This window comes from Narcine bancroftii, chromosome 4 (genome assembly GCF_036971445.1).
Source record: "Narcine bancroftii isolate sNarBan1 chromosome 4, sNarBan1.hap1, whole genome shotgun sequence".
Lineage (NCBI taxonomy): Eukaryota > Metazoa > Chordata > Chondrichthyes > Torpediniformes > Narcinidae > Narcine > Narcine bancroftii.
In genome coordinates this window covers 192,886,527-192,903,262 of record NC_091472.1, presented here as the reverse complement: position 1 = coordinate 192,903,262, position 16,736 = coordinate 192,886,527, and the positions used below count along the sequence as shown (strand labels likewise).

The window sequence follows — 16,736 nt, the reverse complement described above, 5'->3', positions numbered from 1 at the left end:
ATGGTAGTCATTGAGTATTGCGGTAGAACAGAGGGACCTGGGAATAGATACATAATTTCCTGAAAGTGGTCACAGATTAATAGTGTTGTAAAGAAGTTTAGGCATATCGATCTTCATAAATCAAAGTATTGAGTATAGAAAGTTGTATAAGACATTGGAGAAGCCAAATTTGGAGTACTGTGTACAGTTTTGGTCACCTAACTACAGGAAAGATATTAATAAAGATAGAAAGAGTGCAAAGATTTACTAGGATGTTACCGGGAATTTAGGAACTCAGGGAAAAATTAAACAGGTTAGGACTTTATTCCATGGAGCTTCAAAGAATGAGGGAGATTTGATAGAGAGGAACACAAAATTATGAGGTGTATAGAGAGAGTAAATGAAACTTGGCTTTTTATACTCAGGTTCAGTAAGATACAAACCAGAGGACGTCAGTTAAGAGTGAAAAGAGTAAAGTTTAGGGGAAACATCTTCACACAGAGAGTAGGGGAGTGTAGAATGAATTGTCAGCTGAAGTGGTGAATGCAGGCTCAATTTTAACATAAGAAAAATTTGGGCAGGTACATGGATGGGAGGAGTTTGGAGGGCTTTGGACTGGGTGCAAGTCGTTGGGACTAGACAGAATGATAGTTCTGTGCTGTAATGTTCTATGGTTCTTGGTTCCCCCCTCGTTAAATTTAGCCATTACAGCACGGTAACAGGCCATTTCGGCCCACGAGTCCATGCTGCCCAATTTACACCCAATTAACCTACACCCCTGGTATGTATCAAATGGTGGGAGGAAACAAAGCACAAAATCCTTGGGGAAACCCAGGGTGACACAGGGAGAATGTACAAACTCCATATATACCATGCAGGATTCGAACCCCAGTCCCAATCGCTGGTGCTGTAAAGGTATTGTGCTAACCACAATGCCAACCGTGTCTCCCCTTCTGAACTCCAATGAGTACAGTCCAAGAGACGTCAAACATTCCTCACATGCTCATCCCTTCATTCCAGGAATCATTCTTGTCAATTTTCTCTGAACCCTCTCCAATGCCAGCACATCCTTTCTTAAATAAGGATCCCAAAGTGTACTCCGTACTCCAAAAGAGGCCTCACCAGTGCCTTATAAAGCCTCAACATCACATTCCTGCTCTTATATCTTTTACCTATAGCTATGAATGCCCTTCTTCACCACCTGGAGGTTAACCATTAGGGTATCCTGCATGAGGACTCCCAAGTCCCTTTGCACCTCCGAATTTTGAATCATCCCCCATCCAAATAATAGTCTGCCCTTTTATTGAGAAAAAGTTTCATTCACTCATCCTGTGAGTGAATTGTCGATGCCTGTGTATAATTTTGAGTTGCAGGAGGATCTGTCACTCCATTTCTAACCACACTGACAAGATTCCTGTAGGACTTGCATTGTCGAACTAATCAGCAGTAGAGCCACTCATTTATCCTAGTATTGTTTTAAAACATGCCAACCCTCTGCAACTCCATCATTATAATTTGTAACGCCAGGGAGCTCACCTGTTCTTTCTGCAGCTCCTTTGTCTGATGAATGGTTCTTTCATTTTCCTCTTTCAGAGACAATTGATGTTGTTGGAGCTGTTTCTCCCAATCCTTGCTCCAGGTCCTGTATTCCAGGGTCAGGGCATTTTGGACCTGGGGGTGGGGGTGGGGAGGGGGGGAGGGAAGAAGAGAAACACAAACATGTGCAAACAGGTACACACATGTACACACAGTGCATACATGTATATGAGTAACTCTCAAATAGGAAAACCACACAAGTTTGAAATTAAGAATGTAAGAAATAGGAGCAGAAGTCAGCCATCTGGCCCATCAAGCCTGCTTTGCCATTCAATGAGATCATAGCTGATCTGATGATAGGCTCATCTCAACCTAGCTGCCTTTTCCCCATACCCCTTAATTCCCCTACTATGTAAAAATCTATCCAACCTTGTCTTATATAAAGGAATTTACTGAGGTATCCTCCACTGCTTCAATGGGCAGCAAATTCCTTGGATTCACCACCCTCTGGGAAAAGTAGTCCTTCTTCATCTCGTCCTAAATCTACTGCCCAGAATCTTGAGGCTATGTCCCCTAGTTCTGGTTTCCTCCACCAATGGGAACAACTTACCTACCTCTATCTTATCTAAGCCTTTCATAATTTTATATGTTTCTATAAGATCTCTTCTGAGCCTTCTAAATTCCAGTGAGTACAGTCCCAGTCAACTCAATCTCTCCTCAAAGAGTAACCCCTTCATCACTGGAATCAACCTGGTGAACCTCCTCTGCATCAATCTCCAAAGCCAGTGTATCCTTCCTCAAGTAAGGAAACCAGAACTGCATGCAGTATTCTAGATGTGCCCTTACCAGTACCTTGTACAGTTGCAGCATAACTTCTCTGCTCTTAAATTCAATCCCTCTAGTAATGAAGACCAATATTCAATTTCCCATCTTGATAGCCTGCTGCACCTGCAAACCAACCTTTTCCATTTCATGCACAAGCACTCCCAAGTCCTCTGCATGGCAGCATGCTGCAGTCATGAGCCATTTAAATAATAATCTGATCTTTCATTTATCCTTCCAAAGTGGATAACCTCACATTTACCAACATTGTACTCCATCTGCCAGGCCCTTGCCCAATCATTTAACCGATCTATTGTATATCTCTCTGCAGACTCTCTGTGTTCTCTGCACAATTTGCTTTTCCATACAATTTAATGTCTTCAGCAAACTTAGATACACTACACTCTACCCCCACTTCCAAGTTGTGCAGCATAGATTAAAAGCTCACACTCAACTGGAGGGGAGAACTAACACTTTTATTAGCTTACAACATATGTGGTAGAGTTCATGAATAGGCTTCAGAAGGGTTCAGGGCTTAGGCAAGAAACCAGAGTTATATACAAGCTTCTGGGGGAGGAGCTGGAGGCAGGACCAGTCGTCAGTACAGGACACTTCTAGTGAATCCCAGTCTACTACAGATCGTTTATATACATCATGAACAGTTGGGGGCCCACCACTGACTCCTGCAGCATCACGCTCACCACTGATTGTCAACTAGAAAAACACCTCAATTCTCTGCTTTCTATTGGTTAACCAATCTACAATCCATGCTAATACATCACCCCAAACTTCAAGCATCCTTATCTTCTGTGTGTTTTTTACACGGAACCTTCTGGAAATCCAGGTAAACAATGACCATCTGCTCCCCTCTATCTACCCTGCTTATTAGAGCCTCAAAGAACTCCAGTATAATTGTCAAACAGGACCTAGCTTTGCTGAATCCATGCTGCATCTGCCTGATGGATCCATTTCACTGCAGATGCCTCACATTCTTCTTTAATGAAGCTTCCAGCATTTTCCCAACTACAGATGTTAAACTAATTGACCTATAGTTCCCTTCCTTTTGCCTGCATCCTGTTTTGAATGGTGTCGTGACATTTGCCATCTTCCAATACGCTGTGACCTACCCAGAGTCCAAAGAATTTTGGTAAATTAGCACCAAAGCCCCCACTCTAACTTCTGCCATTTCTTTCAGTACCCTGGGATGTATTCCATCGGGACCAGGGGATTTACCTATCTTTAGTCCCTTAATTTTCTCAGTACCACCTCTTTAGTGAGAGCTATTACATCTATGTCCTCATCACCCATCACATCCATAACATTTGTCTTTGCCATGTCCTCAATTGTTAATACCAACACAAAATAGTTATTCAAAGCCTCAGCTATTTCCTCATTACCCAATATCAACTCGACCTTCTCATCTTCCAAGGGACCAACCTTCACTTTAGCCACCCTTTTGCACTTTACAGAATTATTAAAAATTTGCTGTTGTAGCAGGTGGCTACACTGCTAACTGAAGGATCGCACAACCAGATGGGTTGAGTTCAGTGAGCAAAACTAACTTATTGCAGGCTTCCTGGCTGGTCTTATATTCCCAGCCCAGATCTGGCTGAGAACCATGCTGGGGGGCCCCAACGTCACCGGGGCGTCATGTGGATCGCCAAGCGCGGGCTTCTGAGCCTGATGCCGAGGTCGGGAAGAAACACCCGACGGCACCATTTTAGCCAGCTGCCCCGCTGTGTGCGTGACAAGCGGGGCCAGTTCCGCCTGCCTAATGGCGTACCGCCACACTGTCTTTTTTTATATTTTGTGCTAATCCTTTCTCTCTCTGTTTCTATTGCTCACTTCGTGGCTCTTTGTTGCTTCTTAAAGCTTTCCCATTCTTCTAGTTTCCAACTGCTCTTGGCCACTTTGTACGCATGAGTGTTTAATCTGATGCCTTCTTTGATTTCCTTAGTTATCCAGAGCTGCTGTCCCCACCTTTACTGTCGTTGCTTTTAACTGGAATATACTTTTGTTGAGCACCATGAAAAATTTCTTTGAAAGTGTTCCATCTTTCCTCAATCATCCCTCCAATATAGCCTGCGTTCCCAGTCTACCCTGGCCAACTCCTCCTTCACCCCCTTGTAGTTTCCCTTGTTTAGGCATCACACACTTGTTTTAGACCAAACAATTGCACCCTCCATTTATACGATAAAGTCCATCACACTGTGATTACTCTTTCCAAGAGAATTCGTAACTACAAGATTGCTAATTTTGCCTGTCTCATTGCATAGGACCAGATCCAAAATACAACATTCTCTTGTAGGTTCAGTATATGCTGTTTAAGAAAGCCATCATATATGCATTCTATGAAGTCCCGCTCAAGGTTGCCTTGACCAATCTGATTCATCCAGTCTATGTGCATGTCACAAGTCCCCACAATAATTGCTGTTCCATCCTTGCATGCCTCCGATCTGATATTTCTTGGTTTATTCCCTGTGCCACTGTAATATTATTATTAGGTGGCCTGGAGATAACTCCCATCCGTAATTTTTTTCCCTTTAATATTCCTAATCTCAACCCAGATGGACTCAACATCTTGCTCTAGAATTTGCATCATCTTTCACTGTTGCCCTGATCTCACCTTAACTAAGTGCACTTACCCCACCACCCTTACCTTGCTGCCTGTCCTTCCTTATTCCCTGATATCTTTGGATATTTAATTCCCAATCCTCTCCACGCTGCAACCACGTTTCTGTGGTATTATTCGTGATCAAGTTAACAGGCTGATCAGTCAGGGTTCCTCATCCCACATGGACAGAGGTGTTATGAAGTAGCATTGTACGACCACCTTCGGGACAGAACAAAGAATCCCAAAGCTCAGATCTCCTGAAACTCGAGAGTGGACTACCACATCGACACTGAACATCAATTGAGAGCAGAGAGAAGTTCAAGCAAAATTTGAACTCCCCAGGAGTGGTTATCGATCTTTCCACAGTATTCTTTGCTTTGCACTTCATTCTGTTGGATCTACCTTAAGGGCTACACAGGTCAACAATCAATCCGTCCAAAACATGGTCACTGACTGCAGCTCCCACACAACTGCTACACCCTCACGCCCCGCACCGCTGCTCGAGCCTAACATCCTGTACCGCTGCCCGAGCCTCATGCCCCGCAACGCTGCTTGACCCTCAACGTCCCACACTGCTGCTCAATCTTAACGCCCCGCACCACTGCTGAAGACTCATGTGCAGGTATCTCTCACCAAGATAGATGCAGCTCACCATTGCCTTTACCTCCATCTTAAGTTTGCTCAGTTTCCTCATCACCTCTTCTGGATACCAAACCCAGGTGCTGGTGCTGTAATAGCGTTGGTGCCATCATGTGATTTGAGAAAGAACTGAATCTCCGTGAAGAGATGGATATAAAATGATTTTATGTTGGGAGAAGCATTTTGCTTGCTGGACCACCCCACTGGGCAGCTAACAGTGAACCTCATTGTTATGGACTGGATTCACATTAGGACAAATGGAAAAGTCCAGCAAGTTTTGTTTCTTCTTCTTTGGCTTGGCTTCGCGGACGAAGATTTATGGAGGGGGTAAATGTCCACGTCAGCTGCAGGCTCGTTTGTGGCTGACAAGTCCGATGCGGGACAGGCAGACACGGTTGCAGCGGCTGCAGGGGAAAATTGGTGGGTTGGGGTTGGGTGTTGGGTTTTTCCTCCTTTGCCTTTTGTCAGTGAGGTGGGCTCTGCGGTCTTCTTCAAAGGAGGTTGCTGCCCGCCAAACTGTGAGGCGCCAAGATGCACGGTTTGAGGCGATATCAGCCCACTGGCGGTGGTCAATGTGGCAGGCACCAAGAGATTTCTTTAGGCAGTCCTTGTACCTTTTCTTTGGTGCACCTCTGTCACGGTGGCCACTGGAGAGCTCGCCATATAACACGATCTTGGGAAGGCGATGGTCCTCCATTCTGGAGACGTGACCCACCCAGCGCAGCTGGATCTTCAGTTTAGTCAATTGTGAAAAGGCTGGGCTCTGAAATACTTAGTTACAAGAACGGATGGTCGATAAATGTTCTCACCACTATCGGCAGGTGACCAGAACTGTGCACAGTACTCCCAGTGTGGTCTCACCAACACCTTGTATAGTTGTAACAACTTCCCAACACATTGTCAGTGCCCTGATCAATAAAGGCATGTGCATCAAACACCTTCTTCACCGCTCAGTCTACCTGTTCGTGGCAGGATAGTATCAGAAAATAGTGCATCTCCCTCATTCAGGCAGTGAAGATTTATTGATATATTCCATGGGGGAACAGACCTTCAGGTCACAATCCAACATCTGAGCCAGAGGCTCATGGAAGCAACTCGAGTTGTAGGATCAATATAATCCACCATTAGATTATCTACATCTGCTGCAACAAATCCTTAAAGAAAAATAATTCACCAGAAATGCCGATCAGGGTTGGCACAGAGGCAGGTTATGAGATGAAACTTGGAAAGTTACCTCCAGAGCTGCCTCTCCTGACAGAACCATAGAATATTACAGCACAGCCTCTTCTAGTCTGTGCCGAACCATTTCTTTTTTGCCTAGTGTCACTGACCTGAACCTGATCCATAGCCCTCTATACCTCTCCCATCCATGCACCTGTCCAGATTCCTCTTAAATGTTAAAATTGAGCCCACATTCACCTCTTCAGCTGGAAGCTTATTCCACACCCCCACCACTCTCTGTGTGAAAAGGTTCCCTCTCATGTTCTCCCTAAACATTTCCCCTTTCACCTTTAACCCAACCTTTTGTTGTATCTCACCTAGCCTCTGTCTATCTCCTCATAATTTTAAATACCTCTATCAAATCTCCCCATATTCTTCTATACTTCAGGGAAAAAAGTCCTAACCCCTGTTTATTCTTTCTCTGGTCTCAGTTCCTGAAGACTGGGCAACATCCTACTAGATCTTCTTTGCACTCTTTCTATCTTATTGATATCTTTCTTGTAGTTAAGTGACCAAAACTGCAAACAATAGTTTAAATTTAGCCTCACCAATGTCTTTTACAACTTTAACATAACATCCCAACTCTTGTACTCAATACTTTGATTTATGAAGGCCAATAAACCAAAAGCTTTTTTAACAATCCTATCCACCCATGACGCCACTTTCAGGGAATTATATATCTCTATTCCCAGATCCCTCTGTTCTACCGCATTCCTCGATGCGTACCATTTATCGTGTATCTCCTTTCTTGGTCTGTCTTTCCAAAATGCAACACTTCACACTTGTCTGCATTAAATTCCATCTGCCATTTTCAACCCATTTTTCCAGCTGGTCCAGATCCCTCTGCAAGTTTTGAAAACCTTCTTTGCTGTCCACAATGCCTCCAATCATAATGTCATCTGAAAACTTGCTGATCCAATTTACCAAATTATTATCCAGAACACTGGTATAGGGGCTCAGGGCCTGTATATTGATAGCTGCTGAACAGCTTGCAGGCTTGGTGAAAATCTGATTGAAACATTGGAGAATCAATGGGTTATCCTGCTGGCCTGCCAAAGTTACAACAGGACTCTGGAGATCTCCTCCATGAGTTCAGCCTTCCAGGGTTCCTTCCAAGAGTGAGAAACCAACTGTAGCAGGTTCTCTTTATAGAGCTAAAGGGGAGGGTGATACAATAATTCATAGTTCACCCTCAGAGAGTGTCAAAGAGCAACATCTCCACAGGAGGGGAGTCACCAACACCACCAAGTAAATTGACTTGAATTACTGTCACGTACCAAGATATGGTGAAAAATGTTGCTATCCAGGGAGGTCAACCTCTACATAATACAAAGGTAATCCAAGGATAAATACTAAAGTGCTAAAGAGATATAGACAGGATGCAGAATTGGACAGAAAAATGGCAGATGGAGTTTAATCCGGATAAGTGTGAAGTGATGCATTTTGGAAGGTCAAACTTGAAGGAAGACTTGAAGGTTAATGGCAGGATACTTAATAGTGTAGAAGAACAGAGAGATATTGGGGTTCATAGCCATAGATCTCTCAAGGTTGCCACTCATGTAGTTAAAAAGGCTTATGTCATGCTGGCTTCCATTAGTGGGGGATTGAGTTCAAGAGCCATGAGGTAATGTTGCAGCTCTATAAAACTCTGGTTAGACCACACTTAAAATATTGTGTTCAAATCTGTCGCCTCGTTACAGGAACAAGGTGGAAGCTTTGGAAAGGGTGCAGAGGTGATTGACCAGGATGATGTGTGGATTGGAAAATGTGTTTTATGATGCAAGGTTAACAGAGCTAGGGCTTTTCTCCTTGGAGCGAAGAAGGATGAGTGGTGAATTCACAGAGGTCTACAAGATTATGAGAAGTATAGATAGGGCAGACAGCAAGCGCCTTTTTCCTTGGGTGAGAGTAGCAAATACCACAGGTCATTTGTACAAAGTGAGGGGAGGAAAGTTTAGGGGAGGCTTCAGGGGTAAGTATCTTGTTTTCACAGAGAGTAGTGGGCATTTGGAATGCATTGCCAGGGGTGGTGATGGAGGTTGCTCCAAGAGGGACATGTAAAAAAACTCTAAGACAGGCTCATGGTTACAAGAAAAATAGAGGGTTATGTGGGTGTAAGGTAGGGAAGAGTTAGTTTGTTCAGTAGGTTTCTATTGGTCAGTTCAACATCGTGGGATGAAGGGCCTATACTGTTCTGTAATGTTCTACTCATGTGAAGTTCATTCAAGTGTATGATAACAGCACAAAAGAAACGTTCTTTGAAATTGGAGTTGCATGTTTTAAAGCTTGTTTATCTTCCTGAAAGGAGAAAGAGGGAGAAGAGTGTGAATGGGGTGGGTTATGTCCTTGATTCTGAGGCACAGTCTCAGAATACAAAATGCCCCTTTAGAACAGAGATTGGGGGGGTGGGATGTCTTTAACCAGAAGGTGATGAATTTATAGAATTTATTGCCGCTGACAGCTGTGGAGGCCAAGTCATTGGGGATATTTAAGATGGAGGTAGATACATCCTTGATCAGGAAGGAAATCAAGGATTACAGGGAGGAGGAGAATGGGGTTGAAAAGGATAGTAAATCAGCCTTAATGGAATGGCAGGGTGGACCTGAGGGAGCAAATGCCCTAATTTCTCTTCTATGTCTTATGGTCTTACAATTCCATGTGGCTTTGATGCTGGCAACAGTCCTCAGGCTTCTGATAACCTTTGTCCACACCTCAGCTCATGGTGAGTAGAGACACATTGGATACCTCAAGTCTCGGTGTGAGACCCACCTTCAGATATCATAAATGTCATACAGACACTCAATTGGATTGAATGAATCCATGGTAAGAGAAAGATGTAATAGCTTAAGTCAAAGCCCCTGTGTGTTTTGACGAAGGGTTTTCGTCCTGAACTGTGACCTCTCTTTCTCTTCCTCGGCCTGCTGGGAATCTGCTGCACTTTCTGTTTTTATCTCAGATGTTTAACAGCTTTTTACAAAAACATCATTCACATATCATGAGTTCGTCTTCTCAGGGTTCCAGGTGCTGTGGACCCAAGAAAGCAGAGTTGCAGCGCTGCTCCATAGGGTTCAACCACACGGTCCTAATGCTGAAGGCTCAGTAACGGTGAGGTAAAGGAGCTGGCGGTATTTTATTTAACTGCAGGGTCTGTGACCAAGATGGAGACACCAGTACTCGGCAGCGGCCACAAGGGGTTGCAGATTCTGCAGGAGCAATGGACCAGCACAGAGCACCAGAAATGGGCAGGACATCCCTGTTGAGAAGGAGAAGCAGAGGAGATGATCCTACAGGATGGTGACCATGGCAGCGGACAAGCGAGGGGCTCAGCAACTGAGGCACCCACATAGACAATAGGTGACTTGCGGTCAGGGGACCCGCATGGGTTGGAGGCTGCTGGAGATTTGCTCATGGGAACCAGATATTGGAACCGGGATACAAGAGAGTGCTGAGGATAAGAAGGGCCTCTGAACAGCCTTAGGCACTGAAGACTTCCTGATCAGGTTTGGAGCTCGGGTGGCTGATGGATTGAACAGGAATCTGATCAGCTGCAGTGGCTGAAGGAGCGCTAGAGGAAAGTCTATGGCGATTCGGTAACTCTGAAGGGACTCTCTTTTGCTTCTTTCTCTCATATTGTAAGAGGTGCTGGGCAACACGAATGGCGACTCTTTGCCTTACAGCAGTCAGAAGGCAATTTTGTGTAATATTACATGTTATGCATTATTACATGACAATAAAAGAATCTTGAACCTTTAATCTTTCCCAAACCACTGCCTGGCTTCAGTTAGAGGTCAAGGTTCATGAGGGTGGCTTGTGTGAGGAAATGCAACCCATTGTTATGACACACAAGTGTCCATGTGCAATGGGCAAATCACTGAGAGGAAAGGAAGCTCCCCCCACACTCTCCGGCCCCTCACCTTCTCCAGTTCCACAGCCTCACACTGGATTGGGCCAGCCACGGCATGGGGCTCCACGATCAACTTTTCCTGCTTGACTTGGTGGTCCTGTTGTGAAGGACAGAAATAATCAGCCCCTTTCTTCTTGGTACATAAATGCAAGCAGTCTGTTTCCACTGAGGTTAGGTGAGATACAAAGCAGAGGACATGGGTTAAAGGTGAAAGTTTACAGAGAACATTAGGGGGAACCACACAGAGAGTGGTGGGCGCGTGGAATGAGCTGTCAGCTGAATTGGCGAATTCAGGCACAATTTTAATATTTAAGAAAAATTTGGACAGATGCATGGATGGTAAGGATATGGACTGGGTGCAGATCAGTGGAACGAAGCAGCATAATAGTTTGACACAGACTAGAAGGGCCAAAGGGCCTGCCTCTGTGCTGTAGTGTTCGATGGTTCAGGGTCTAATGAGTTCAATCCCTGACCGGGCCTGATGACCGGCCGATGGGTCTACAGGATCAGGGTCAGTCATGAGGCCTCAATGGTGGAATATATCCTGTTAACTCTAGTTATTCCTAAGATCTTGTTTTAGTCAATGCCCATCATAGATTTCTTCAAATAGTATTGTGGTTCCCTGAGTCTACCCCTCCAACAACATGACAACCTGAAACATAAGAAAACATACCAAAACACTATAGAATAGGAGGTGGCCACCCAGCCCCTCCAACCTGTCCCACTATCACTGATGTTCACTGGCCTCACTCACTGCCACATAATCATTTCTCCAATGATTTGGACACCTCCACCTTTTCCCCACAGAAAAAACATTTCTACACACTTTGGTTTTCAATGACCAGCCCCTTGTTTAGTGGCCACATCCATTTTTTGCGACACTCATGGTGGTGGAAACAGCTCAGTATCTACTCTCAATCCCCCTTTGGAGGGCTCACTGGTTTGTAGCTCTGGTCCCTTGTTGGTTCTAGGAACATTTTTTTTAAATTTCAAATTTTTTTAAAATTAAAATTTAGACATACAGCATGGTAACAGGCCATTTCAGCACACAATTCTGTGCCACCCAATTAACCCCCCTCATAGGTTTTGAATGGTGGGAGGAAACTGGAATTAGTGAAAACAGCGCGGGATTCAAAACGTGGTTCTGATTGTTGGCGCGGTAAAAGTATTGTGCTAACTGCTATGCCAACCCTAAGAAGGTCAGAGGGGATCATACCCTGGACCTCTACTGGTTTTCACAGCCCTGTGATGACCTTGGAGAGTCCTCCAAGTGCCCAGCGGCCCTTCTGGAGCCCAGCGCTTCCTCCAAGTGCCCCCTTCTGGGGCTAGTGGCCACTCCCAATGCCCAAAGCCTCCTCCCAGAGTTCAGTAGCCCCTCTCAAAATCCAGCAGCCCCTCCCAGCGCCTAGCGCTTCCACCTGGTGCCCAGCACCTCTACCTTGTGCTTGGCACCTCCTCCCAGTACTTCTGCACCTACACACCTTCACAGTCAGTGCTGGTCCTTTGTGACAGAATACAGGAGGGTCTGAAGGGAGGGTGTTCTGCAGCCAAGGAGCGTTGGGCACCTGAGGGCTTTTGTTCCACCTCCAGGAGCGAGTCAGACATTCTTTCAATCGGGGATCCCGCTTGGAGTTTCTCTGCTCACTGCTCCACTCCGCCAAGAACTGCACAGAACTTTCATCTTTCCTTGTCCTCTGGGAAGTCTCAGGCCTGGAACAATCGGAGCAAATCATCTCATCAGTAGAGGCACAAATCCTGCCTGCTTTCCCGCTCAAACTACCAGAGGCCCAGGAAGAACCACAAGTAGGATCATTGGCTGAAGTCCTATAATTGCTTCCTAGTTCAAATTCATTAATAGAATACATCACACGCAACCCTGAGATTCTTTTTCCTGTGGGCCATGCAGAATTTCCACTTATCAGACGTGCAAAAAATACAAGATACATTTACAAAAGATAGAAATATTTAAAAAGAAAGAAATGCAAACAATCTGTGCAATACAGAAAATAAATATCCAGTAATAAATAATGTGCAAATGAGTCTCTCATTGAATTTGTTGAGGTGGGGTAGCAACTGTCCCTGAACCTGGTCTTGTGGTACCTGTACCTTTTTCCTGATGGCAGCAGAGAGAACAGAGTGTGTGCTGGGTAGTGTGGATCCTTGATGATGCTGCTGCTCTCCGATGGTAACGTTCCCTGTAGATGTTCTCAATGGTGGGGAGGGTTTTGCATGTGATGTCCTGGGTTGTGTCCACTACCTTTTGCAGGGCTTTATGCTCAGACGTATTGGTCCCCATACCAGACCGTGATGCAGCCTGTCAGCATACTTTCCACTCCACATTTGTAGGAGTTTGCCAAGGTTTTTGATGTCATACAAAACCTCTGCAAACTCCTGAGGAAGAGGCACTGACATGCTTTCTTCACAATGACATTTTATTAGAAATGCATCCCAATAAGGAGCAGAAGGCGGCATTCTATCATTTGAGATTTCAATTTTTCCACATATGGCTTCTTGATAGAGTTAAGCTGTAGATGCGCTGTGCCAATGGTTTTCACTGCAGCCTCACTTGCTCCCAGTAAGGCTGATGCATTCACTTGCCCACCCCTGTTTGTCAAGAGCATTTAGTTGTCAAGCAGAAGAGTATCAGAACTAGTCCTCTGGCCCAACAAATCTATACCAACTGTCAAATGCACATTTACACTAAACCCATTTTATCATTGATTCAGATATTCAGAATGGAAACAGGCCCTTCAATCTAACTCATCCACATTGAGCAATGACCCTCTCTTGACTAAACTCACTAACACCTTGTTTTTTTTTGGGGGGGGAGGGTTAAACTAGATTTGCAGGGGGAGGGGGGGAGTGAGTAGGAACCAAAGTGAAGAGGCAGAGAAGAGGTGGTTAGTGCACAAGTATAGAATGCTGGTAGGGTGTTTGTGTGGAAGGACAGGCAGATAGGGCAAAATGCAGCCAGTAGGATGAGTTGCATGCCACAGGAACACAGAGTCAAATAAAGTTACAAATTCAGGGATAAAGGTTTTGTATTTAAATGCACACAGTATAAGAAATAAAGTGAATGACTTTGTAATACAACTACAGATTGGCAGGTATAATGTGGCCATCATGGAGTAGAGATTAAAAGATGGATGCCATTGGGAGTTGAATATCCAAGAATACACAGTGTTGGGCGCTATCTGTAGCCCCAATAATGACACTGACAGAAAGGCTGAAGGGAACGATAGGCTTTATTGTACTAGAGACTGCTGGCCCGGGACCAGGCTAGGAACTGAGCGGGAAGGAGAGGGGACTCGACCTTTATGGCCCAGGGTCACATGGGCAGGACCAGGGAGGAGTCAAGGACAGGAAAACACCCAGAGGGCAGGCCAGCCAGTGCACATAATCATATCACCACATTCACCCCTCTTTTAAAGAATGGAACCCACCAGAAAACAAACATCAAACCGGGAGTAATAACAGTAGCAACAATATTAATAACAACTGTACCAGTATCAATAACGATCACAAAGGGGGGTGGAAGAAGCAGACACCCCCACCGGCTGGAAGTTTAGCCGCACAGGCGACCTCCTCTTTCTGCCGGACCGCCAGGGAACTGGCGTGTCCATGCGGTGCTTCCCGGAGAGGGGACTGACGGGGGTGTGGTAAATGTCTGCCAAGCTGCCTGTCTCCCCTCTGGTGAGCCTTGCTGTACTAACATTGGCTGTACATTATCTCTCTTGTTAAGGACACTCCCCTTGGATATAACTGTATATGCATCTATTGTCTTTCATTATTGTACCATGAGTTTCTGCTAATAAAAACCATGATTATTGTTTGACCACATCTTCTTTGTCTACTTCATCAACTGGCACTTCAGGGGGAAGAGTCCGCTGCAGGAACCGCCGGGGTCGGGGTGCTGCTGGGGGGCTTCACTGGATGTCTGGTGGCAAGGTAGACTCAAGGTCTCCGGCCCTTGCCAGGTCTCGTATTGGCACAGTGTCCTCGTGGCCATCCGGGTATATCACAAATGCGTATTGAGGATTTGCATGTATGAGGTGGCAGACATTCTGCCAGAGGGACACTGGCATATTTTTGGACTTAAAGGCCAGAAGCACCGCCTTCCAGATGGTGCCATTCTCCCTTTCCACCTGGCCAGCACCCCGACCCCAACGGTTCCTGCAGCGGACTTTCCCCCTGAAGTGCCAGTTGATGAAGTAGACAAAGACGATGTGATCAAACAAAAATCATGGCTTTTATTAGCAGAAACTCATGGTACAATAATGAAAGACAATAGATGCATATGCAGTTATATCCAAGGGGAGTGTCCTTAACAGTAGAGATAATCTACAGCCAATGTTAGTACAGCAAGGCTCACCAGAGGGGAGACAGGCAGCTTACACCAGTGGGTCCTGACGTGCTTCCGAAGCAGAACTGGCCCTGGGGTTGTCAGCCAGAGAGGGATGGATGAACCATTTGCCGATCTCCTAGGGAAAGCATCCGGGCAAGGAATTGCAAAGGGGAACCTGGAGAATTCATCCACCACTGTCAGGAAGTAGGCGTTCCTATTTGTGGTAGGGAGGGGGCCCTTGAAATCGACACTGAGTGGATTGAAAGGGCGGGTGGCCTTGATGAGGTGTGCCAGTAGAACTGAGGTTTACATTCGGCACAGATCTGGCAGCGTCTGATCATGGACTGGACATCCTTGGCAGAGTACAGGAGGATCCGTGTCTTAACAAAATGGTACAACTGTGTGACTCCAGGGTGGCACAGATTATCGTGCAGGGTCAGGAGACAGTCGAGATGCGCTCTGGCGCATGTCTCTCGGGATAGGGCATCCGGGGGGAGGGGGGGTGGGGATGGGGGGGGGTTATCATTGAGCTTACCTGACCTGTACAAGATATCATAGTTGGAGGTGGATTATTCAATCCTCCACCTCAGAATCTTGTCATTCTTGATCTTACCCCGTTGTTTAGCACTGAACATGAAGGCCACTGGTCAGTCAACAGGATAAACCTCTTACCAGCCAGGTAGTGCCGCCAATGGCGCACCGCCTCAACGATTGTTTGTGCCTCCTTCTTGATGGAGGAGTGCCGGAGTTTGGCACCATGCAGGGTGCAGGAAAAAAATGCTACCGGCCTGCCTACCTGGTTTAGTGTGGTGGCCAGTGCGACATCGGAGGCATTGTTTCCCACCTGAAAGGGGATAGATTCATCCACGGCATGCATCGTGGCCTTTGCAATGTCTCCTGCTTTTACACATTGGATCACATTTGCTACAATTTTGTTGATTAATATAGCTACACCTCTGGCTTTTGAATTATATGATGCTGCCGTTACGTGCCCTACCCAGTCTCACCTTAATTTATTATGTTCTACTTCAGTTACATGCGTTTCCTGTGCAAATGCTATATCTATTTTTTCTTTTTTCAGTAAATTTAATAGCCTCTTCCTTTTAATTTGGTTATGTATTCCATTAATATTTATAGTCATATAGTTCAAAATGGCCATCTCATACTCTGTTTACACCTCATTTCCGCTTCCTCACCACCACCTTTCCCCTTTTCCCCATTTTCATCTCTCAGTTTTCCCTTTTTGAACTCAATGTAATGACAACACTTCTAAATCATAAAATACTTCAACAACTCCCACATCTAAAATTCCCTTAACCCCAACTGTTTCCTCCCCACTTTCTGAGTTGCCCTTTGTCCCTTGCTGGGCAACCACAACTCCCCTCTCCATTTGGATTGCGAACCCGCTCACAAGCATCAACTGGTTTCATAGTGACTGTTATTCTCTCCCACCCAACCCCCTCTAGAAAATACTTTTATCTTCACATTTAACAAAGGTCACCCTTTTTTTTCCTCCTTTTTTTTTCTTCCCCTTACTTCCCTTTTATTTCCCTTCTTTAATTCTTACTTATACATCATTTTTACATCTTTATATGTAGTTTGACATCATTCTTCATTCTTGTTACATCCCTTCATCTCTCCTTCTGTCCTGCAGGCGTTCTGCAAATTCTTGTGCT

General features: G+C 45.3%; 1 protein-coding gene across 12 annotated transcripts in view; it reads right to left on the bottom strand.

The window, feature by feature from the left end:
• The window catches only part of LOC138761396 (inner centromere protein), an 81,235-nt gene that overhangs the window by 38,204 nt on the left and 26,295 nt on the right, over positions 1–16,736 (bottom strand). For 10 of the 12 annotated variants that reach the window (XR_011356298.1, XR_011356297.1, XR_011356299.1 and 7 more), the window contains 3 exons: positions 12,197–12,425; positions 10,726–10,812; positions 1,516–1,650 (listed from right to left, as the gene is read on the bottom strand). Coding sequence is in view for 2 of the 12 variants with exons in the window: in XM_069933423.1 (XP_069789524.1) it covers positions 1,516–1,650; positions 10,726–10,812; positions 12,197–12,425 (451 nt within the window). In the remaining 10 variants the exon portion in view is untranslated. The remainder of the gene's footprint in view (positions 1–1,515; positions 1,651–10,725; positions 10,813–12,196; positions 12,426–16,736) is intronic. The other 2 variants (XR_011356303.1, XR_011356304.1) reach the window with 2 other exon arrangements.